Source organism: Danio rerio, chromosome 2 (genome assembly GCF_052040795.2).
Source record: "Danio rerio strain M-AB ecotype USA chromosome 2, GRCz13ab, whole genome shotgun sequence".
NCBI lineage: Eukaryota > Metazoa > Chordata > Actinopteri > Cypriniformes > Danionidae > Danio > Danio rerio.
Window position 1 is genome coordinate 46,198,690 of NC_141022.1, and position 27,097 is coordinate 46,225,786.

The 27,097-nt window shown below is 35.7% G+C and overlaps 1 protein-coding gene across 29 annotated transcripts in view; it reads right to left on the bottom strand.

The window, feature by feature from the left end:
* adcy8 (adenylate cyclase 8 (brain)) overlaps positions 1-27,097 on the bottom strand; it is a 160,563-nt gene that overhangs the window by 37,309 nt on the left and 96,157 nt on the right. For 15 of the 29 annotated variants that reach the window (XM_087238561.1, XM_087238556.1, XM_087238565.1 and 12 more), the window contains 7 exon segments: positions 26,704-26,862; positions 22,941-23,211; positions 10,524-10,721; positions 7,200-7,300; positions 3,924-4,125; positions 1,816-1,905; positions 1,454-1,626 (listed from right to left, as the gene is read on the bottom strand). In XM_087238561.1, coding sequence (XP_087094687.1) covers positions 1,454-1,626; positions 1,816-1,905; positions 3,924-4,125; positions 7,200-7,300; positions 10,524-10,721; positions 22,941-23,211; positions 26,704-26,862 — 1,194 coding nt within the window. 29 annotated transcript variants of the gene reach the window in all.

A 27,097-nucleotide genomic window follows, 5' to 3' on the forward strand; every position in this document is an offset into this window, starting at 1 on the left:
TTGAGATACGGTTTACTTTATATGCAAGTGTATTTATTAGGAGTGGTAATTCCAGAATGAAGACGTTATTCTCTATGTGCAACCGAACCAACGCTGATGAAAGCAATGTAGTTTAATGAAAAAGCTAACTGAGCATGTGCGCAGACAAAAACATACTCGCGCACCTCACGCACCGATCCTGCTTAACGCTGACGCACTGCTCTGGTGTAAGTCCGGGTTGTGAACATGCAAGCCAAAGAAACAGCCGCGCCGCTCATGCATTGTGAAACTGGCGTAACAGTATTTTATGAAGAGGTGTCGGCACTCAGTGAGTTTTGCAAGTCGACAAAACAAAGTTTATGTTATGTGATGGTGATTTTATTTAGACTAAGCATGTCTCCTGATAGATGTTTTGTATGCAGCAAAATAGAGGGTCAGATGAGTCAGGGAGGTAAGATTTAATAAACCTAATTATTTGCCATGAGTCGGGTCTAAGACAACACACAATAGGGAATTCTATAAAACATCTTTTTGTATTCTATAGTATTGTCTATAGAATTTAATTGTAATAAAATTAATATTCATGCAAAAGATTTCTTAAATTATCACTCCAGGTGTCTTTCGATTATTTTCCAGTTACATTTAGGATTAATTTCTTAATTCCTGTTATTTATTTAGAATAATAATTGATAATTGTATAATAACGATAATACTGTTATTTATTTATAATCAAATTTTTATAAAACAAATAAATAAATAAAAATAATAACAATAATATATACACACACACACACACACACACATGTAAATATATATATATATATATATATATATATATATTATTATTATTATTATTATATATTATTATATATTATTATTAGTTATTCTAAAAGATATAATGGAACAAAACACATTCTAATGTTTAAAATAAAATAAAAAACTACACAGTATTTCACTTTAATTGTTTTAGATGCTTGAAAACAAACCCCAATTCATCTGTGCCCCACATGCGAAAATCAGGGCATGTTTGGTTTCTGAGACTCTTTTCCCCGACTCTGCGCACGTCACTAAACAGCACATATTTTTGACCACCAGGCCACATCAACCACACTCAGAAGACAGTTTGTGCCTGTGTGACGTCAATAATAAACCTCGCACAATCTATTAAATCCTTCACAGACTGCTGCTTGAAAAATAGCATGACATTTATTGCTCTTATAGCTGCTCAGCGTCATCTTACCAACCTGCTTGAGTCATCACGATTACGTCTATAGTGTTAAAGTGTGATGTATAATTATGCTCTTTATAACCCAATGTAGGAGTGTGTGTACACTCAAAAAATGATTTGTGCTGCTTGTTCAAACTACTTAATTAAAATGATCTAAAACAACACAATTCTTGAGATTTTAGGGAGATTACTTAACTGTTTTATGTTCAAACAACTTAAATTTGTCAACTTAATCAGTGTACATACCTCTGATTGAGAGTCAGCGTGTCGTATCGAATGAACAACGGCGTGTAAAAGGCCTCGGTCAGGACAGCATAGATGGCAATCATGATGAGAAGGATCGCCAACTTCAAAACTGAATTCAGTCGGAGAAAAACCGCACAGGTCACCATCGCCAGCACTCCGGTAAACACGAAATACTGTCAACAAACAGCCAGACGACCTCTCCATTAACACCCATCGCTCCACTCGCACTGAATCAATTGATTACAAACAGTTTACACAAATGCTGGAATTCTCTCAGGCCTTTTAACAGGCTGAGATTTGCAAGAAGAAGCTGTGGATGTGTGTGTGTTTGTGTTTGTGTTGGAGGCGTCAGATGAAAAGACCTCTGGGTAGAAGCAGATATCTGGGATTGAGGCGGATGCATTAAACGTCTGGTTCCTGAATGAGCCCGATTTATCAAAATCACACCAAAGCTGCAATACAAGAGAGAGACAGACAGACAGGGCAAGTGTTTGAGAAGAGATGTATTCAGTGTATATGCATAAAGGGTAATAGAACTGCATGGGCACTAACTTTATGACTGTTGGGGTCATGATATTAGATTAATGGCTGATATTAAAATACTATAATAGTTTATTAAATTACTTATAATTAAAACATTTGACACATTTGACTGTTTTAAATGCTGCAATATCTTTGCATGGCATTGTAATAATATCAAAACAAGATTCTTTTACCAACAACAACAAAAGTGATAGCAAAATTACCCAAAATGGAAACACGGAGGAAGTAATTGAAAAAGAAGTATACATATATGATTAATATATTACTTTTTATTCTATATTTTATGATTGATATATTTCTATAAATTCTATAATTTCTATAATTCTCATAAAAATCACAATATTAATTTAACCATTTTTTTTTCTTATAGTAGGTAAATCTTCTGAATATATAGGTGCATCTCAATGCATGAGAATGTCATGGAGAAGCTGATTGATTTCACTAACTAATATATTATATGGATTTATTACATTTATTTAATTGTCTTTAGCTTTAAGTAATAATCATCAAACTTAAAAGTTGTAAACACTTGCAATATATTAATCTATGTGTTATTAAACTGTATAATAAATGAGTTTCACTTTTTGAACTGGATTCGTGAAATGAATCAACTTTTCGATGAAATTGAGATGCACCTGTATATATAACATAATTTAAAACATGTTTTGGCATATTTAAAAAACACTCTGAATGATAAAAATTTTATTTCAAATTTATACAAAAAAGTCAGAATTTTTTTTTATTATTCTAACCCATGAATACAAAATGAATACAAATTTTTAAATTTAGAGTGCCTGATGTGTAAAGTGTTTATATAACAATTCCAGGTTGTCACACTGAACTAAATGTCAAATTCTCTGACTTTCGCCTTACTTTCACTGACTAAAAAGCTGAATTTAAATGAATTAGTCTGCTTAATATCCGCTGATACTGCTCCTTCAACAGACATTTTACTGAGTATAAGAAACTTTTCAAGTAATTTAACAGTGTACTTTTAATCTAATGAGAATTAGTTGGCATGTACAGTAGATGCAATGTAACTTAAATTCAACAAATGGACCATCAAAATAAAGTGCGACCAATCAAACTATATTTTCTGACTTTCAATGTCTGCAACAGACTTTTTCAAATACTATTGGGAACCCTGTAATTTTGGCTCTATAAAGTTTAAATAAACTCTGCTTACATACAGAGGCTACCAGTCAGGCTTTACCACTTTATACTGTATATATTAATATTAATAATATAAAGAATTTTACTGTAGAAATAATATTACTGTATATAGTAATATTACTTTTCTAAATAATGAGTAAAGTAACACATTACTTAAAGAATTAGCTAATAATATCTTAGTTACTTTTTAAAAGATATAATACAAGTTACTTTAGTTTAATTAGTTAGCTTTTAAAAATAAATTGCAGAATTAAAATGAATATAGACAAAAATAGAATAGATTTCTGAAAGAGATCAAGCCTGGTAAGAAGTAGTGCAGAAGTAACTCAACAGTAATGTAACACATTATTTACCATAAAAAGTAAATAAGTAACGTAACTAGTTACTTTTTAGGTGGAGTAACTCAATATTGTAGTGCATTACTTTTAAAAGTAACTTTCCTCAACACTACTAATGCAAAAGTACAGTATAACGAAAAATATAAAAATAAAAAGTTTGCTAACTATATTGAGTAATTCAAAATATAACCCAAGATATAAAAATAAAATGTTTGCTCACTATGCTGAGTGACCCAAATGTAATTCAAATGTAATATAACGCATTACTTAATATAAAAAGTAACTAAGTAACGCAACTAGTTACTTTTTTGGGGAGTAACTAATTTCTACTTTCAAAAGTCACTTTCCCTAACATTGCTGATGACATGTGCAAGAGTACAGAAGAATAAAATAATAAAAATAAATAATTCACTCACTATGTTGATCATGGCAGCCAGAAAGTTAATAAGGATGGACAGGAAGATGACGACGTTCCGCGCGGCGTAGGTTTCATTCACCCAGCAGCACGCTTTACGCAAAACCAGCGGCAAACACTTGTAATCCTCGGCAGTGGTCACAACAACAAGGCAGCAGTGCAGCAGGATGAGGACAGAGAACTGGATCAGCATCGTTACCATCCTGCACACACAAGAGAACACACAATGTAAAATATTCTTGGTGCATTACATTTTTTTGAGTTGAATCAAAATAATGTTTCAGTCATCTCAACGTACAGTTGAAGACAATGATTTACCCTCTTGTGATTTTTTTCTTCTTTTTAAAATATTTCACAAATTATGTTTAACAGAGCAAGGAAATTTCTACAGTATGTCTGACAAAAGATTTTATTCTGGAGAAAGTTTATTTGTTTAATTTCGGCTAAAAAAAAAGACAGCTTTTAACTTTTTAAGCCATTTTAATGTCAATATTATTAGCCTCCTTAAGCATTTTTTCCCCAATTGTCTACAGAACAAACTAGCATTATATATTGACTTGACTAATTACCCTAACTTGCATAATTAACCTAGTCAAGCCTTTAAATGTCACTTTAAGCTGAATGCTAGTATCTTAAAAAGAAATCTAGTAAAAAATTATGTACTTTCATCATGGCAAAGATAAAAGAAATCAGTTATTAAAACCATTATGCTTAAAAATGTGTTGAAAAAAAAAAAAAAACTCTCCATAAATCAGAAATTGGGGAAAAATATATATTGAGCTAATAATTCAGAAGGGCTAATAATTCTTACTTCAATTTTATGAAAACAAACTCACTAAAATATTAACTTACACTTTGTATAACTAAAAAATGTCTTGAAATCTGATTAACCTATTAAAATAAGTTCAAATAACACAAAATTATTTGTTGTTATGATGTTTTGTTATATAATTTTTAATATAAAAGTCTTGTGTGCATTGTAAAAAGAGATTATTTAAAAAGTGAGTGAACCCATTGCCTTAAAAGTGGCAAGTGGATTTTACTTTAAAAAGTTTTCTGTTGTAACTTAGAAATATTAAGTTCACCTGACTTAATTATAATAATTATGCAAATACACACACAAAAAAAGATTCACTGAATTTTTAAATTTTTTTATTTAAGTGGTTGCAAACAATTTATTTGGGCTGAATTTGAACAAACAATAGAAGTTGAACATTACTAAATTTAATTTGTTTGTTTAAATTCAGCTTAAATAAATGGTTTGCTTACCTTAAAAAAATAGTAAATCCATCATTCATTCATTAATTTTCTTTTCGGCTTAATTCCTTTATTAATCTGGGGCCACCACAGCGGAATGAACCACCAACTTATCCAGCATATGCTTTACGCAGCAGATCACGTTCCATCTGCAACCCAGTTCTGGGAAACACCCAAGCACACTCATTCACACTTACACTACAGACAATTTAGCTTACCCAATTCACCTATACCACAAGTCTTTGGACTTGTGAGGGAAACTGAAGCACCCGGAGGAAACTCCACACAGAAATGTCAACTGTCACAGCCGAGGTTTGAACCAGTGACCTTCTTGCAGTAAGGCGACTGTGCTACCCACTGCACCACCGTGACGCCCTAGAAAATCTAATCAATTCCTTTTTTTATAGTAGTTAATTTACTTAATCATTTTAATATAATTTTAACTTTTTTTTTTTACGTATAGTCAACTAATGGCTTTTTCCAGTGTGTGATACTAAAAACATCTCAAACACCACTTGAAAAGTAACCTATATGTAAATATATATTTGTGGAAAAATATATAAATATATACACAACACTGCATATTTAGGTCTTCTGTGTTTTTTTTGCTGAAATGGCCATTACAATACCCATAAAACGATTTAAATATCTGCAGTCATGATTACGTTCAATAAACCTTTAATCGCAGATAGCATGGGAGATCGATATTATTGAAGTTATCATGTAATATATTGACACTATGCCAGAGAGATGTGCTGCTGTATTTTCTGCAAAGGTGGACATAAAAAAACAGATGAAGTCAGCCGTTCTGTTTGTATCCACTTTTAGAATATTGTAATATTTAGTAAATTACAGTTAAAAGTATATAAGAAACAGTAAATGGAGAAAAATATACAGGGGGCTAATAATTAAGAGGGGCTACTAATTATGATTTAAACTGTATGAAAACAAACTCACTAAAATATTAACAAAAAAATTGAGTTGAACCCTCATTAATCATTAAAATAAGTTCAAATAATGTAAAAAAATCTGCTGTCATGACTTTTTGTCGAATCATCTTTTACATGAAATTCTTGTGTGTACTGTAAAAAGCAATTACTTAAAAAGTGAGTAAACCCATTGCCCTAAAAGTGACAAGTTGATTTTACTGTACAGTAAATGAATTTAAAAGTATTTAAATAATAAAATAAAGTAAAAAAATAAATAAATAATAAAATAGAATAGAATAGAATAAAAAATAAAATTACATTAAATTAAATTAAATTAAATAAACAAATTAAATAGAACATTACAAAAATTAATAAAATTCTCAAAAAAATCGCTCTTTCTCAGATATGATTCTTTGGATTTGCTATTGTTTTTTAATTTAAATTTGGACTGAATATAAACAAACAAATTAAGTTGAACAATACTGAAGTTAATATGTTTGTTTAAATTCAGCCCATATACATTGTTTGCAACATTTAAAAAAAAAAAAAAATTTTTTCAGAATAGATGAACAACACATAATATTATTGAATTTCGTAAATTACTGATAAAAGTTCCTCCAAATTAGAAATAAGCGTTAACATTTTTCTGCATCCAATTTGCCAAAGCTTAAAATAACAAACAAAAAGAGCTATGCTTCTTTAAAATCATTTTTAGAAAACACAATACCAATGTTTGATTATCAGAAGCATTAAGAAATCTATATTTGACAGAATAACCCTGATGTTTTTATTTGAATACAAAAACTTTAACATTTTATTAGCAATTCTAAGGGACGTTTCAATTTTTCCCTACCAAAAGTTGACTCAACTTAAAATTTTTGGCCAAGCAGCTGCAAGAATTTTTTTAGTTTATTCAATTTAAATAGGGTCAAGTGCAGTACTCATGTCAAAAGCTGAGTCAACTCAAAAAAAGCTTTACAGCAAGTTGCCTTACAATTTTGAGTTTAATCTACTTTTTTTTGTTTGTTTTTTAAACAGTGTAGCTGTATACAGATTGTGCACAATTGTCTATACACATATGTATAGTTTACCTTGCAGAGGGAAGTAAGCTCTGTATTCCAGTGATGAAGAAGAGAACAATGAAGGCACACACTAGATTTGACTTAAACACCTCATCTCTCATCTGGGAATACTGTAAAAAAATACACACACAGAAAAGTAAGGAGAAAAAAAACATCCTCTTCATATGCGACCACACTGACCACACCATGAAAGCAATGCTAACCACGTAGGAGAAAGCAGGGTAGGCGCTCAGACACACACACGCACACACACAAGTACACATACAGTCCTGTGCTTTTGGGGTTAGTGAGAAGATGTGCGATTTTAAAGGCTGGAGAGAAAGTCAAGCACAAAGTGGCACAGCCAAAGGCCAAGCAGGGGCAAAGATCAACCCAATGAGCAGAAATGAGGTGAGGGAGAAATAAACAGAGTGAAAATTGTGTGTTTTAACTGCTGTAGGATGACAACATGCATGGATGTGGATCATGAGTAATCTGAAGGCCCTTCTGTGGGGACGTCCCAGATGCTCAGGATGATTTAATGTTCAAGATCAACTGGGTTCATCAGTGATGGTGATTAAAACCATTCACTTTGGAGGCCAATCCAATCAGCCGAATTTATGAGGTCATTATCCTAAGTGTTGATTGGGATTTACTCTTTTTCTTTCTCCGAACTGGCTGAGAGGATCAGAAAAGACCTATTTTTGTTAAAACTTTTTCCATTCCGTTGGAAAATCCAGCTAGAATTGGTGGCAGAGGGTTTTTATTTGGTCAATTGTTTGCTTGGTTACACATTTTTTCCTCGGTATGCTGGTGCTTTGTTGAGGAGGTTTTCTATATCACCAGATATGAACATTATTGAGCATGTCTGGGGTAAGAGGAAAGAGGAGGCATAAAAGATGAATCCAAAGAATCTTGATGAACTCTGGGAGTCCTGTAAGAGCACTTTATTTGTCATTCCAGATGACTCTATTAATAAGTTATGTGAGTCATTGCAAAGATGTATGGATGCAGTTCTCCAAGCTCATGGAAGTCATACACAATAGTCATTCTTTTTCCATTGCATTATGACTTTATCTTCTATACTGTACCTTATTTCTGTTAATTGATAAGACTTTTGTCTAAGCAAAGTCAGACATTTACTGTCCTAATTAAATAATAAAAAAATCAAGGTATGATCATATTTTATTTTGGTAAAATAAGGGTATTCTAGAGGCCTTTGCCTTTCATATAAGACACTTCTGATGCCAAATGATCAACTAGAAGTCATGTTTTTACAGTTACATTTTGTTTCCTGTTTCAGATGACAAATCCACTAGAGAGCAGTGTCTAGATTTTTGCAAATCTGAAATACATAACTTATGGTACTTTTTTTTTGTCAATAAAGTGTCTCTGTAAACATAATAAGTGTAAAAAGGAAGACAAGTTGGTTGCATCAACCTGCTTGTAGCATTTATTTTACCTCAAAACTGCAGTCAGATGTACGTTTAATGTATGTTTTTGTGGTTTCACAAAAATGTAGGCTGAAGCAAGTATCACTAATGAGCCTTCAAACTAATATAACAAAGTAAATACTAAATAATAACAAAGTTTAAATATCATCTGGGTGGCAGATTTGAACAACAACTAGTTTGTTGCGATTCCACCTAACTTAAGTAATTTTCAAAGACTTTAAGCACCATTTATTCATTTATTTTCCTTCAGCTCAGCCCCTTATTTTTCCGGGGTTGCCACAGCGGTATGAACTGCCAACAGCACCATTTATCATTATTCATTATTCTGGTATTTCATATTTTACAAGAATATGAACATAATAGATAAAAACGCAAATTGATACAGAGAACAGAAGCTTTTGTTTCCAGCTCAGGCCTTTTTGGAAAAATAAAACGTTTCTACAGGTACATTTCATTGCATGTTTCAGACACTGTCTACATTTTTGCAAATCTGAAATACATTACTTATGGTATGTTTTGATGTATATTTCATTTGCATCTCCATTTATTTGGTGTTGTGCAAAGAACTGCACAAAAATGTGATTTTTTTTTTTCCATTTATGTCTGTAAATATAACTATTTTACCTCAAAACGGCAGTCAGATGTATGTTTAGTATGTTTTGTGGTAACACAAAAATGTAAGTTGAAGCATGTACTGAATCACTAATGAGCCTTCAAACCAATTTCTGTAGAGAGCAACGTTTAAATATCGTCTGGTTGGCAGATTTGAACAACAACTAAATGTTTAAGAGTGGCGTCAATAGGCAGAGTACAGTAGGAGTCTTTAGTGGCTGTTTAAAAGCAATCGACCACATGTGTCTACATCAGTGTTTCCCAACCCTGCTCCTAAAGGCACACCAACAGTACACATTTTCAACCTCTCCCTAATGGACTCTTTTCACAAGACTGTTGTGACATTTAACAGTCATCATAATCTTTAATGCTTGAAAGTTTAAAATATTTCGATTTTAAAAAATCTATGTACATTCATGTGTATTTATTTATATATTAAACAATCTTTGCATCAAATTACAAAAAGCAAATTACCTCATGTGTAAGGTGTTTCTAATGAAGCATTTATTGGTGTGGGACAGTAAATTTGACGTTGTTCTCTCTTCTGGCTGCCGTAATAAGACTCACACTATTTTTGTAATTTTTTTTTGAAAGTCTTGATAACACCATTGTAGAGTTTTTCTTTTATTATTTTAGCTAATAGGATTGCAAAAAAGGTATTGGTGTACTCTCCCATTCACTGCGCTCTATGTTTACCCAACTATGATGAGTTCCGCTACTGAGAAACCCAGAAATGTGAAAAGGGTCCATCAAGCACACCTAAATCAACCCATCAGATTATTAGAAGAGACTCCAAAACCTGCAATTAATGGGTCAGATAAGAGAGGCTTTCAAAGTATGTACTGTTGGTCTGCCTCCAGGAACAGGGCTGGGAAACACTTGTCTACATTATGAAAGCAATCCAATTGAATCTCTGGAAGTGTTTGAAAATGGAAATGCTCAAAACATTTACAGTAAGACTCCATTTATATTGCAAAACTGCCAACGAGCTAAAAGAAATGACCATCTTTGACCAACAAAAAAGCAGCCACCATTCTCCCCCAAAAAAAACAAAAACAGCTGGACGACCTTAGCTTGATTTCTGAGATGGGATATAGTAATTGAGAGCATTTTAAACCACTGCGTGAGCTCTGAGAGGTATCGATTGGCATCACTGGCACAAAATGTCCTTTAGTTTACTCATGACAAAAACACCCTCTCGCCTCCTTCTCCAGCACCTCAAAACTTAAAGAGGAGAGAGTGCGAGAGAGAGAGGGGACAGGACGGCTGGAAGATGGGAGCAGGCTACCTTGTGCTCCAGCAGTGCTTCTCTAAAGGTGAGAGAGAAGGGGGAGATATGTTCTTGGCGGAGCTTGTCCCCGCTGCGCAGGGCGATGGTGCTCTGCATGCGAGCGTTAATTTCCTGTGAGCCGGCGCGCACATGCAGGGCTTGAGCCAGGTGGTTGGGGAGCAGGTTAATGGAGTGACGTGTGAGCGCAGCCAGAGTCTACAGAGGAAAAGCACATGCAGCGCCCATGAGTCTAAGAGTGTGTGTGTGTGTGTGTGTGTGTGTGTGTTTGTTGTGTGTGTGTGTGTGTGTGTGTGTGTGTGTGTGTGTGTGTGTATCTGTTCATTCAAGAGCTCTGCACAACATGAACGTATGAAAATCAAAGACTGCACAACACACATGCATGTTTACTTAGATAAATGAGGACAAACTACAGACTTTTTAAACATAATTAACCCACAGTCTACTCCCGCAAGAAAACATTTGCATTATTTAATCATTTATGAACTGCCGAATGTCCCAAAAGGAGCTTTTTTGCCAGATTTAGTTCACTTCTAATGACAATTTTGTCCCTAAATGACAGCTAAGCACACACACACACACACACACACACACACACACACACACACACACACACACACACACACACACACACACACACACACACACATAACATGATTATTTTTTATTTTTTGTACAGGGGATGCTCTGGACTGTAAGTAATAGGCTTTTCTAACTGCCTACAGCTCAGGCCATCTTTTAGAGTGGATATACAGTAAAAATAAAATATATTAAAATCTACACACCCATGTCTAATTCTCTTGCCTTAATGCCGAAAGCTGGACCTTTCATATTAGATATTTTAAGGATCTTAATATGCTGCTGCAAGCTGAAAAGTTATTTAACTAAATTAACCAAAAATGCAACCAAAATGAACAAAAATGCCCGATAAATTGGGCAGAAACATGACTCAAGAAAGATCATACGCATTAACGCTTTATATAACCTGCAATGGTTCACAATGTTAAGCAGAAGAAATTGTACTTTACATCCACAGCACATATTATACACTGACTACGTTTACATGAACAACAGTAATGGAATTATTTGCCTTAATCTGAATAAGACAATAATATGATTAAAGTGTTTACATGAGTTACTGTTTGAATGTTCCTGTCATGATCCCATGTTTTACGTGTGATCCCATGTACAGCCGCGTGTGTACTAGGCATGGGCCGGTTCTGACGTATGATAACCTTGGATTAAAATACTGCTCTAAAATACATTCTTTTTAAAATGTCTGGGTAAAAAATAAAAACTTTTTTCCCCTTTGAACACAATATATTTTATTTTGAGAAACATTTAAAATATTTTGGAATCGTAAACATGTTAGGCCAAATGAACTATTGACTTCTGCTGTCTTCATTTGTTTCAAAAACACAGATTTCTTTACAATTAAAAATGTTGTCTTTTCCGCTGTAGATACTGTTGTCCTAAAAACACAAACAAAAACAAAAAGAAAAAACATTTAACAATCATACATATACCTTGGGAATGGTTTAGCAGAAAATTTTGACGGTTTTAAAACCTTGACTTTTCCAAACTGCGGTATACCTTGAAAGCGGTTATTGTCCTATGCTTAGTGTGTACAGATTATCCTGTTGCAAAATGTGGCAAAAAATTCTACACAATGGTAATAGTTTAATTGCGGTGTCGACCTTAATTGGATTCAATTAATCAAAAACCGCTGTTTAAATGGTGGACTCTTAATCAGAGTATTGTCTAAGGGTGCTACCTAGACTTTTGCTTTGGAACCTGGCGTGTTTCCCCAGTAAGTGTGGTTCATTTAGCAAATGTGAATCCAGCATTTGTGCTCTGATCCTTGCCAAAACAATCGGGCCGAGATTGCCTAAATGAGATGGTCTCGGCCCGATTGAAACGAACTCTTAACTGAATCAACTGTAGTGAGAAAGCAATACGATCCAACAAATTAACTGACCAGCACTATCACAGTGTATTATGGGTATGTAATAGGCATATATGGCTACATTAAATGAAGAATAAATTATGAGTAGGGCAGGATGTCATTCCTACTGGTTATTGTGTGCTTTATGTTTAATACGATTTAAATATAATGTAACGCTTAGCTATAAAGCATAATTCTAGCTAACTGTTATGCATGAGAAAGTCTTACCTCTGATTTGTAGTTGGTGATGATGTCTGTGGGTGTCACCATTTAAAATTAAAGTGCAGCTTTAAACTTATGATGTCTTATTGCTCACAGTCATAAATTTAAATTACTGTATATTAAGGACGCATGACAGCTGAACGGGACTCTGAAAAATAAACCGACATTCTGAGGAGAGTTCACTCTCACAAGACTTGTTCTTACTATTTTGATCCATTTAGAAACTTTGCAGTGTGAAAGCGAACCGAACCAAGAACATAAATAAACATTGCAACAATTTTAATCCCTGTTTCAGAACAAAACAATCGATCTACAAGTGTGAATGCACCCTTAATCGTATTAAAATAGGAGTATTTGTGTCGAGCTAAATGTACTCATTGAAAACTAGGTCATTTATGCAGTTTGGAGAATAGAAATAAATGTGACTTGATACAAGCTGACATATGATTTTGACAACAAATATTTGAGAGGTTTACATGAAGAAAGGGGTTAAATAAAGATTTCACTAGTATTACACCACCCAACAAGATGAATTTAATGAGAAATGGCATGAGCAGGACCTGGCTAAGTTCAGGCCACTCGACTAAACCAGATGACTGCAAAAGAAAACAGAGGAAGACTGAAAAAAAAAAAAAAAAAAAAATATATATATATATATATATATATATATATATATATATATATATATATATATATATAAAAATATATATATATATATATAACATGGCTATGTTCCAAACCCTAATGATTTTTACTGTTTACACAAGTATCTCAATTGACCGAAAAAAACTTTGCATAGAAAGCAACATCCAACAAACCCAAAAAAGCACTGATTAGACACCAATACCCACAATACCAAACAAACTCGCACACTTTCAAACAGTACATGTAGTGTGGAAATAGACTAATTCCACTGTCGAACTAGATAATTTTGCAGATTAGTCATGTCACCTTTGTGTAAATGTGACAGACATTCAAACAGAGGAGAGCAAAATGTTAGAAAACAAGAGCATTAAATTAGCATGTTGCTAAGCTAATAACTTAACGCTGAGACAACACACACAAGTATTTGAAACAGCAATTAATGTAAATTTCTGATCTTTTATGTATTCCTTGAAAGGTTGCTTTGCCAATTCATAAAATAAAAATATAAATGCCTACTTTAAACCAGAAGCAACAAACCTTTCTGTAGCGTAGCACTAGCACTGTCAAAGGCTGTTTACATAGAAGAATGAGAGAAGACCTCCATGTTTGTGGGTCAGCAAACACATTTCATTGCAGCAAACCCAGTAATAGCCATGTACTGTATGTCACATATGCGAACTGGATGTAAAATTAAAGCTTTTTTGCTCTCCATCATAGCCCAGGCATGAGTTGTATTGTATTTGAGCGTATTTATCAGCGTAAATGTCAGCACAGGGGTAGAGGTCACATGGAAGGATGACTAGCTGAGCATATGGCTTAAACAAGGTCTGACACAGACGTTTGATTTTGTTTTGACCGTTGAAAGTATCCGTAAAGAGGACCATCATCTGTGCCGTGAGCTGAGGCTGCGGTCACTGTAAGCCGTGAGTCATATTGGAGAAACACTAGAATTATAAAACTCGCTCTCAGTGGACTATTTGCACAGAACTGTGCTTTATATATTAATAATAGAAATATACAATCACCGGCCACTTTATTAGGTACACCTTATTAGTATTCCTCAGAGATTTTGGTCTATATTGACATGATAGCATCAAGCAGTAATTGGTCGGCTGTACATCCATGATGCTAATCACCCATTCCACCACTTCCCAAAGGTGCTCTATTGGATTGAGATGTGGTGACTGTGGAGGCCTTTTGAGTGCAGTTACTCATTGTCATGTTCAAGAAACCAGTCTGAGATGATTTGTGCTTTATGGCATGGCACGTTACTCTGCTGGAAGTAGCCATCAGAAGATGTTGATGCCAAATTCTGAATCTACTATCCAAAAGTTGCAACAGAAATCGAGACTCATCAGACTAGCCTGCGTGAATTGTAGCCTCAGTTTCCTGTTCCAGCCCATCTGGCACCAACAACCTGGTTCAAGGTCACTTGAATCACCTTTCTTCCCTATTCTGATGCTTGGTTTGAATTGCAGCAGATTGTTTTGCATTAAGTTGCTGCCATGTGAATAGCTGATTAGAAATTTGCGTTAACAAGCAGTTGGACAGAAGTACCCAATAAAGTGGCCAGCGAGTGTATAATGGCCAACAAAAGTATTCTGGCATTTAAGTTATTGTTCAGTCTAAAATTGGTTGTTTATTTATGATTTAGGCCAATTAAGTGGACTGTGGGTTACTTTATTCTTTAGTGTAAGCGTGTGTGTGTGTGTGTGTGTTGACAGGTGCATGAGAGCCATGTAACATAACATCCATGACCTCAATTAATCTGAATTTGTTTATTCAAAAGTGCTGACTTTGGTTTCAACAAATCCTAATCTTTTGATATATCATCACCTTGGTATTATAAGGTTCTGTCTGTGTTCTGATTGATTTTGAGATATTGAACTTCAAAGTTTTTGCATTCCATATAGCAAACAGTATGTGTGTAACATTTTTTTTTTAATAAAAAGTCTTAAAATATAAACAACTTATATCAAACATCCTATAATGTAAATAAGTTGTCATTTAATAAGAATATGTCAGTAACTCAATGTTTACAAAAATGTCAGATAGAAAGCTATAATTCTAAGGTAACAACATCTTGAGGACCAAATCATCATTTTGTCACACTAAAGAATAGGTCTCAAACTCAATTCCTGGAGGAATTCCAGCTCTGCAAAGTTTTGCCCCAACTCTAATCAAACACAGCTGATCCAACTAATCAAGGTGTTCAAAACTATGAGACACTACTAGATCAGCTGTGTTTGATTAGGGTTGGAGCAAAGCTGTGCAGAGCTGTGGCCATCCAGGCATTGAGTTTGAGACCTATGTACTTAAGAAAAGGGTAATGTGTGCTAAATTGACAGCGTTGATGTCAAATAAATACATTACATTTTAAAATATATTCAATTAAAAATTATAATAATTCACACAACTGCTGTTGTGTACTCATTATTTATTGTTTTAGCCTTAATGAGCTTAATGCAGGCCCGGATTGGCTAATCGGGAGGACCGGGAGAATTCCCGGTGGGCCGGTCAGTTTTTTGACCGCAAGGGCCGGTGTTCTTAGCTCCAGAATCTGTTGCTCTCAGCAATCACAATTTTTTAAAATTATTTATTTATTTACTTGACCACAGCCTTCTTATTCATTATTTTACCGCAGCTCTGCTCTTTTTATCTATTTTCTCATAGCCTCGTGAGCAAGACGCAGCCTGCAGGTTAATGATGATATAACTAGATAAGTCACCATTCAATGTACAGCTGTTGTGGTACAGTGGTTAGCACGTTAGGTTATGACGCCACCAACCCGGGTTCGGACCTCGTCTGAGGGATAACTTTTTTTTTTCATTTTTATTGTAAAGACATGTAATACTGTAAGGGTTGTTGAACATTTGAAGTTCTAAAGCAGCTGTTTTCTTAAAAAAAAGACGTGATAGTGTAATTAGAAACTGAATTGAAAATGACCTTATTTTAATATAGTCAGTGGTGAACAGAGGTGGGCCGGTCTAAGGCTTGAAACCCAGGGCTGAAAAAGAGTCCCACTCCGGCCCTGGCTTAATGGTAATGTTTTATAGTGTCATGAGCCTTCACATAATTTAAATTTATCAACCTCAAGCTTGTCTCCAACAAGCAAAAATAGTTCCTTCGCTCCAACCCGGATGCATTTTTAAAAGATGAAACATTTGCTAAACATATTCCTTCAAGCATGTACATCCCAGTAGCTCAGCCGTTAACCAGAATAATAACTGGATTGAATCTGAAATATCTGGGTGGAGCAGAGAAGACAGAAGAGATTCGGGGAGTAGATGTCAGAGAATAATTTTGAGAGCTCTTCTTTAATCCTGAAGGTGGAGGAGTAAAGCTTTTGAGAGCTCAGGCGCTTTTCAGAGCAATGAAGCATCCGGTAAGGGTTTGTAATAGTGTAGTCAGACAAGTCATGAGTCAAGGATACTACAATAAAGGAAGAGATGTACACTTCCTTCTGACAAGAGTACGGCTGGACCATTATGAAAGGACTCTATTAAACAAAGGGCTTGTTAGATCTGCATTCACAACTGACTTCCTGATCGGTTGATCTGTTCAAAATGTAGATTTATGTCTTTATCTGCATTCATTTATTGATTTCTGAAGGCTGCCATGCAGGTTTTTTGGCTGATCGATACAAAATGCTTTCTCATATATAAAGGATGAGGCCCATGTTAAACACCTGAGGAAATACTCTCAGGTTGCAGTGATTATATGCATGTGTGTGTGTTACTGAAGTCGCTTTAAAGTTTTAGACCGCACACAAAAAACAAGAACTAAGACACTAAATCCATTAACAGAACCACCCTTCGGCACAACACAAACACACCCAAACACCCACTAAAACACACTCACTCACACACGCTGTGGCTGCAATGCGTCACTGAGGACAAAGCCTGAACAGAGAGACGGAGAAGAGAGAGGGAGAGGATGTGAGATAAAGGAGAAGAAAAGAACAGCAGATGAAAGAGAGGAGGAGGAGAGAGAGGGAGGGATAAACGGAGCGTGAAGGAGAAAAAGAATCCTGTTACAGCCTTACAGACATTCCTGTTGTCATGGAGACCGGCCCTATAATCTTACATATGCACATGAACATGTCAGCATACTTCAGTTCGAACACATCTAGAACAGCTGAGACACGCACACACACATATACACACACACAGAGATGTCTAATCAACGTGAAAGCTTGTGCTCTCAGCTGATGTGTAATTGGCTGGTCGCCCTGCCAGTCATACAGTGAGAGCTCTTTGATGTGTTAAGATGACTGCATGACAAAGGCAACAAAAGCGCCGCATTAATCAAAGACAACATTCCCTTATGTTAACCACGTCACCATAGCAACAGCCTGGCAACTCGGCCCACACCAAGAGAGTTCTGCATCATAATCAGCAGCACATGCCACGAAAACCTTCTAGAACATTGTTCTGAGCCTTTCGGACCAGAGAACCCTCAGAGCACAGTGCCCATCCCATGACCTCGAAAAACACTATTTCCATCTTACAGCCTTGAAAAACCACTGCAACACTATGTCGGCCCGCAAAAAACTTGAAAGCCCACTAAAACACTATCCCCACATTACAGCTTTGAAAACTCACTGGAGCATGATTCCCAAATAGCACAGACTTGAACACTCAATAGAACACAATTCCAGAACTTGACCTTAAAACCCCGCTAGGACAGTATTCTTGCCCTACAGCCTCTGAAAACTTATTAGAACATTATTTACTCCCTATAACCTTGAAACCACACTGGGGCACTATTCTTGCCCTACAGCCTCTGAAAACTCACTAGAACATTTTTCACTCCCTAAAACCTTGAAACCACACTGGGTGTCTACGTATTCTTGCCCTACAGCCTCTGAAAACTCACTAGAAAATGCCTAAAACCTTGAAACCACACTAGGGCTCTACGTATTCTTGCCCTACAGCCTTTGAAAACTCACTAGAACATCCCTTAAACCTTAAAACCCCACTAGGGCAGTATTCTTGCCATACAGCCTTTAAAAACTCACATTAGGACAGTACTCATGCTCCACAGCCTTTGAAAACTCCCTAGAACATTTTATACCCCTAAAACCTTGAAACCACACTAGTTCACTATTCTTGCCCTACATCATAGGATTCGAACTCAATTCTTGAAGGGTTGCAGCTCTGTGCAGTTTTGCTTCAACCCTTATCAAATACAGCTGATCCAGTAGTGTCTAGTCTTGAACACCTTGATTAGTTGGATCAGCTTTGTTTGATTAAGGTTGGAGCAAAACTGTGCAGAGCTGCGGCCCTTCCGGAATTGAGTTTGATACCACATGACCTACAGGCTTTAAAAAAAATCACTAGAATATTTTTTACCCCTAAAACCTTGAAACCACACCAGGGCAGTATTCTTGCCCTACAGCCTTTAAAAAAACTCACTAGAACAATTTTCTACCAACAAAACCTTAAAACCACACTTGAGCACTATTCTTTAACAACAGCCTTTGAAAACACGCTAGAACATCCCTAAAACCTTGAAACCACACTAGGACAGTATTCATGCCCTACAGCCGTTGAAAACTCACTAGAACATTTTCATACTCCTAAAACCTTGAAACGACACTAGGGACTATTCTTGCCCCAAAGCATAGGTCTCAAACTCATGAACATTAGAACATTATTCACTCCCTAAAACCTTGAAACCACACTAGAGCAGTATTCTTGCTCTATAGCCTTTGAAAACTCATTCGAATGATTTTCTATCCCTAAAACCTTGAAACCCCACATGGCCAGTATTCTTTCCTTACAGCCTTTGAAAACTCACTAGAACATTTCTCTATCCCTAAAACTTTAAAACCACACTACACTGAAAAAAATTATTCAAAGATGATTCCTTAGATTTACTAATTTTTTTTTACGCTAAGTGGTTGTAAACCCTTTAATTGTGTTGAATTTAAACAAACAAATTAAGTTGAACATTATTCAATTTAATTTGTTTGTTTAAATTCAACACAAATAGTTTGCAACAGTTCTGCATGCAACACTTTTTTATTCTATCCCTAAAACCTTAAAACTACAGAAGGGCACTATTCCTAAATCACAGCCTTGAAAACTCACCATAACACTTTTCCTGCCCTTGAAACCCAACTAGGACAAGGCTTCAGGGCAGGAAAAGTGTTCTATTGAACTTTCAAAAACTGTGTTAGTTGGGATTAGTGTCCTTGTGAATTTTTCCTAGAATAGCCTTGAAAAGCCCTATATTACCCTACATTCCTGAAAACCCACTAGAACACTTTTGCTGTCTTACAGCTACAATGTGAATACTCTTTAAAACATGAGCCCTTCCTTATAACCTTGAGAATCAGCTAAGATACAGTTTGAAAATCAACTTAATAATCTTAATAATAAGCACATTGAACGTCCAATGTTCTCCAGCCTCCAATGCCTAGACTGCAGCTCTGCAAAGCAAGTTTGGCCAGAGAAGAAATGATCGTTCTCAACTGAGCCTGTTTTGTCTAAAGTTTTTTTTTTTTTTCCTTAACTTTTGTCAATTGGAAAAGTTTTATTCCTCGCTGTTGTCGCCACTGGCTTGCTTGGTTTGGGACTTGTGGAGCTGCACATCAATTGATTTGTTCTGTTTGGACATTCAGCAGTGAAATTTAAACCACATTGAACTACACTGAACTTCAACTCTGAAAACTGGACTGACAGTTTCAATTTACTACAACTTCAGTGTTATGCTGCTTTGACACAATCTGCATTGTAAAAGTGCTATAGAAATAAACATTGTATGAATTAAATAAACTCATTAACAGCTATTAGAACCCTCTAGAACATGCTTTAGCATCTACAGTACACTTTGATAATCCACTTGTATTTCCTTGTTATAGTCAAGTAGCCTTGTAGTTGAAGAAATATTCTACAGACAGAAAGTACAGTCAAGTATGAGAACCTTCAAGAAGACAAATCCCATACTACAAACCTGAGAACTAACAAGAACAATATCGGTCAGCGTTGTTCACAATGTTGTTTCTGAGCTCACAAACTCCTTATCCATCCACAAACTGTAAGAACTAGGACACTGTATTTCACCAACGAGAACTCACTGTAACTGGAGTTTCATTCCTACTGTCCCACTTGAATGTTGTTCCTGCTTGTTGAGAAGTCCACAGCATACAGCCCTCACCTTACAACTTACCACTAAGTCTTCGCCTTACATTTAGGCACACCTACAAGGCACACTTTCAACCTCTTCCTAATCAAACACACTTGAATCAACTCATTAGAACATCAGGGGTCCGTTCTTCGTACGTGGATTAATCAGTAAACTGGATTTGGATATTGACGATTTGACAAGATCCAGGATCGTTTCGTTCTTCAAAGCTGATCCGAGAGTTGTTGTCATGGCAACAGTTCTGCTAGGTCAAACCTGATCGGGAGCAGGTTCAATTCACATAAACAGGATTAGATCGGCTCAGTTCAAGCAAAGATAATACAGAAAGTATGTTCCGAATTCTGATATTTTCTTACAGTAGTAGTTATATACACTTGGGAAAATGGTACATATTTTTTTAACTATATATATAAAGTTATAGTCATTAATAAAATAAATAATACATATTAATAAAACGTATGCAATCTGCACCCTCGAAATGAAAGTACAAAGACAAAACTTATTGATATGAACTTTTTAGATCGCTTTAGTACAAATTGTGTATAATAGAAATGCACAATATGTGACTTTTTAAAGCAATAATACATTTATGCAGTCATAAACATGTTTTGTTAATATGCCAGTGATTTGATGCTTCACAAAAGTTGCAGACGCCTTTACCAATATGAAAATGCTTTTGTAAACAACCAGCTATTCTTTACACCAATTAAAAAACGGCTACTATTATAAAGAAAATCTTTTCTAAATGTAGAACTAAATACATTGATTTGCATTGAAATACATGATGAATACTCTTGTCTTGACACATGAAAGTGTAAAGCCTGCAGCTCACAACAAATGTGGAAAGTTCTTGCGTGTCATATTTAACAAACCGTTTACTGCTAATTTGATGTAATTTTGCTCACATGGATAATTGAATATTAATCAGATGATGTCATTACGCTGCTGTGCCGTCAGCCTATCGTTGCATTGCTGATCATGATTTCGAGGATCGATAGATCTGTCCTTCATAACAAACGCGCGATCTCAGATCAGTTCATCCAGACATTCTAATCTGATTCGCGAACTTGTTTGAAGAACCAAATTAGCGAGAGATCAGTTATCAAGATTAAAAGATCCAGGATCTGCCAAAAAATCTCAGATCATTTAAGCGAGTTACGAAGAACGGACCCCAGAACAGACTCCAAAAGCTGAAGTTAATAGGTCAGATAAGGGAGACATCCAAAATATGTACATTCGTACACACGTTGATGTGCCTCCAGGAACAGGGTTGAGAAACACTGCTCTACAGGATATTCTGCGATGATTTCAGTTATAAGGGATTGTATATGTTTCAGATATGTGGGGGTTGAACGCTGTTCAAGAACCATGTCCACTTCTAACAGTCCACTAGAACTTTTAAAAGAAATGTTCTACAGTACACAAAGTCATACAGGGATCTATAGAGTTTTGCTTATACACCATTTTTTTCAATGGGTTACATTAACAACAAGGAAAAGTGTTTCCAAAACCTTCACTTCATAAACAGCGCTATCAGAGAACAGGTTCATATTTAAGCCATCCTTGCAAAGCCACTGGGATTGAATAGTTGTCATAATCTCAAGTTTAGTCTGTGAAGAATATCACAAATTCTTAAACATAAAGTAAAGAATAACAGTTAGGTGCAATTCATATAAAACTGCAATAGACACAAGTGGAATCAATGTTTGTTTACATAGGAAACCCATGAAAAGAGGGGAATGCAAAAGAAGATTCACCAAGATTGACATAGCTTTAGCCATATTTTAGTCTTCGGAATTCATTGGATCTTTAGTCTAATTTCAGTTGAATAAATGTAATAAAAAAAAATTCAATTTAAACCACTCTAGATGTAGTTAACTAAAACCTAACTAGTTTCATAATATATTCATACAACATACTATTAGTCTCTGCTAATGAGCTGATGATCTGATTCAGGTGTGTTTGATTAAGGAGACATGGAAAATAGGCAGAGCTGTTGGTCCACCAGAAACGTGGTTGAGAAACACTGCTATACACCAGCCCTTGTTGCAATTGGTCATTACTTCTAGTTCAGGAATGCTTTAGAAAAACTTAAGAACCATTATTCCTGATTCAATGGTGGAAGTTGAAATACAAAGATCCAATTCTATGTTTAGATGTCTAATAAACAAAACATTGATTACATACATGCGCCCTTATAGACAAACCACTTTATTAGTTACAAAACACAGACACACAAACCATCCAGAACAAACCAAACATAAAACGCAGGAGTAGCATGAAAGAAAATGGAGAGATGTGGAAATAGATCAGGAGCCCAGACTGAACTGTAAGACAGGTGCAGTAAACAGATACCGAGCTCCATTTGCCTGCTGTGTTTGTGAATCACTGAGGTTGCTATAATATGTGCCTGTTTGTGTGTGGTTGTTTGCTGGTGTGTGCATGGCACTCACATTCTGCTTGCCCACTATGTTATGGAAGGGAAGTTCAGGGCTCCACGTTCCCTCTGTGAAGGAAGTGTTGGAGGTCCTGTGATCTGATTGGTTGGTGGAGTCTCTCATGATGTCCTCGGGTAGTGTAAGCAAGCTCTCCTCCGGCTGCTTGATCAGGAAGGTCTCGATGTTATGCCTGCGCAGGAAGTCATTACGGTCCTTACCATGACCCTCCTCCACCTCGTAATCTCCGTTCAGACAGTCGAGAGCCGCTTTAGAGATGTGGATCCTCCTAAAGGGGCCAAAATTAACAAAAGATTCATCTCGAACATCCACAACGTGACACCTTTTTCGAAATTAAAATAAACAAAAGCTTAATTAATTTTTTTACCCACATCATTACACAAGGAAGGTGGGGAGGGGGATAAATTCTCTATTTTCCATCAACAGATAATCCTACTGCACTTCCTTCCTTTACTTTTTAATCAGCAAATGTGCATTTTCCACCAGGATGAATTGTACTGAACTAGTGAATGGTGCATTTTTTAGGTTTGCTTTTCCACAGGCTAGGGAGCGGCCACATCTTTACCCAAATGCAAATGTGGAAGCACCAAAAACAAACACAATATCAACAATGGTAGTGTTCTGTTGCCGTCTAAACCTTCGTTGCAGTTAATTTTGATGGTGAGGTTTGATTTAGTTTTGTCTTTTGACCAAAACGACATAGCTTTAGCCATATTTTAGTCTTCGGAATTCATTGGATCTTTAGTCTAGTTTTAGTTGAATTAATTTAATAAGATTTTCGCCAATTTAAACCATTCTAGATGTAGTTATCTAGTTTCATAATATATTCATACTATATATAGTCTCTTGAGGCATGAATACTTTCAGGTTTGACTGTAAAAACCAGTGTTTCTCAACCACGTTTCTGGAGGTCAATCAACACTGCATGTTTTGGACGTCCTTTTGTCTGTCTCCCCCATTACAGGTCTTCCAGTCTCTGCTAAAGAGCTGATGATCTGATTCAGGTGTTTTTTAATTAGACATGAGCTGCATTCAAAGTCACATACTTTCATACTATATATAATGCTAAAATCAGTACGCTAGCTGGGTAGTATGTCTAAATTTATAAAACTCGAAAAACAGTATGCGAGAGGTACCTAGATGACTTACTACTTCCGGCAAGAATATGAAGTGCACATCCAATGCATGCTACACTATCCCATGATGCCCTGCGAGAGAATTCATGAACGGGAGTAAAGTGACACAACTGATGTGGGTAAGTCACGTGATCATGGCAAAATGTAGATGTAGTACATCCAAGTTCCATTCACACTACTCACATTTATACTATATAGAACATACTTTTCTAACGGTAGTAGTACGTTTAAATTTAAATGCAGTACCTACTGTGTAGTAGGCGATTTCTGACGCAGATATGGAAATGTGCAAAGCTGGTGGTCCTCCAGGAACGTGGTTGAGAAACACTGCTATACACCAGCCATTGATGAAAATGGTTATTACTTCTAGTTCAGGAATGTTTTGGGGATACTTGAGAACCATTATTTTTGGTTCAATGGTGGTGCTTTGGGAGTTGAAAGACAAAGATCTAATTCTATGTTTAGATGTCTATTTAACAAAATTGCTTAGTGGGTATGCTCTGGCACTGAACCAGAATTCAAATTGCCTTGGTGGAAAAGGATTATTTGTGTGCTGGTTCAGAGCCAGAGTTTACTTTTCAATAGACTCTTTGCCTTTCAACATCCAAAACGCCAGCACTGAGCCAGGACTAGTTGTTTGTCAAAAGTCTTGAAGTATGAACTGCATGTGTCAGAGGCATAGATAGAACTGTAAAATACGGGAGAATCCCTGGAAAAACGGGAGGGTTGACAGGTATGGTCAGAGGAAGTGTTATCATGACTAAAAAACCAAAAATAATCTTTTTTCTGCCATTTCCGAGTTAGCATCTAAAAATAATATTAAACAGGATGTTATTCTCGTTTGCAATCTTCATCTTTGCAATAAATAATGAACTGCATGAATATGTTTTTCTCGATGGATTCTTCAACTAAACAAAGTTGCTTTAAGGCAAGTCCAATCACTCAGTGGCCATCTTTGAAACACCTCTCAGTCAGTATGCTCGGGCATTTTGTTTGAATGGGGAAACAAACAATTCTCCAAAATTGCTTGCCAAGCTTACGATTCAATTTCACCAATATAATTAAACAATGATTGTCTTTTTAGCTTAATTTTAAAATGTTTGAAATCACATAAAATCTACAAAAACTCATGTTTGGTGCGAACCCCTCCCCCAGAGAATCATCAGTCTGTAGTGGTCAATGATTGGCTCTTATACTAACTTAAACTATGAACATTACACTTTTCCCCATTCAAAACTATACGAGTGACATGTCTTGTGCATTCTATAGTCTTTGATCTAACCTAAATATGGTGAGTTGCACAATCAGGTTGGACTCACCAAAATTCAAATGCTAATGTAAAAATAGATTCACAAAAGCCATGAAATTCCATAGATATGTGCAATAGATATCGCATATGGACCCTGAGCATGTGTCAATACCGCTGCCATATTTGTACAGTGCTCCCAGGACAAATGTTATTCAACTGCACTAGCGAAGACCAAAGTCAATATGAAGATGCTGGACTTTTGCGAAGCAAACAGGCGTAGTAACAAGAAAACAAAGAAAACAAAGCATAAAGGCAGAACATTTCATTGGTAAGATTTTGTTTTTTACGATTTTGTATGTTTCAAATTTTGTGCTCAACAAGTAACGTTATTGATGAAAATACAGTCACCTACTGCACTGACCATAAGGCAAAGTGGCACCAACTTGCACTAAATTCCAGGCTTATGCTTGTTTTGTTGAGTAAAATCAACAAACAATGTAAATTAAATACGACAAGATGCTACGATGCCAGAAACTTTTATTTTTTGTCAGCTAAGTGAAGTAACGGCTATTTTTTAAAATAACTTTTAAGGGTGCCTGATAGCATAACAATGACTGCGCCTCAATGTGCATACTTTCCACCCTAAATTATTGAATATTATAAATGTTATAGACCAATTAGATCATAAAGGTGGATGTACACATTGGGACGCAGGGATATTGATGGTTCACATAATTCATTCATAACAGAGATTAATTCATAAATTAATTCACTTCAAATGAGAAGTGAAAGCAGGAGAGGGGTGTGTTTCAGGATATGGATTAGATCAAATTTAACAGGGAGGGAGAATAATACATTTTCATACACACAAACACATGCTATTTGTCGGCAATGCCTGTGTGGTCACTTATCCATCAAAATAGAAAAAAGTGATGTAAAATTATAATTTTTCTAGTTTAAAAAATATTTGCATACTGACCACCGGGAAAACTCCCAATCATAGATATTTGTACTGTGTATATATATATATATATATATATATATATATATATATATATATATATATACTGCCACATTCATTTCAAAGGAGCACTACCCTGTATCAAAATGGCAGCTCTATTGATGCATTCATTCCAATAGACAACAATAGCATAGGCGACGCCTAACGTATATATCTATGATGAAATTCAATAGCAACACAATGTCCTCTATTGTTGATAGTATGTTTGTCTCCAGCCTGTGGAAAAGCAAAGGGCTATTTAGAAGACTCGTCTGTCATACCAACTCCATTCAAGCAATAGCACTAGCTCTGAATAGCACCTGGTTCATGAGGGTGGAAAATGTGTGAATGAGAGATTGCATCAGTGTGTCTTACCCAGGTATTCCCCCCGACTCCAGTTTGTTGGCTATGTCCACATCCCAAGACCACACGTCAAACTGCCATTTCCGCAAACCAAGAACTCCGCACAGAACCGAGCCAGAGTGGATGCCAATGCGCATGTCTATGTCATGTTTTGTACGAGAGCGCACGTATCTGGACAAACAACAAACAGAAAAAGAGTCAGGACAGATGGTTAGCTGCAGTTCTCTAATGGTGTCACTAAACAACTGCAAAGTAGATTTACACTGGGACAAAAACACTGGGTTTAAAGGGAGTTTAAATATACGCATCATACTATTACCCCAGACCTGAGTAACAGGCAGAAGTAAATGGCTGTTTATAAAAAGTGGAATCGAGGTCATACTGTCACTGCTCTGTGTGTGTGTTG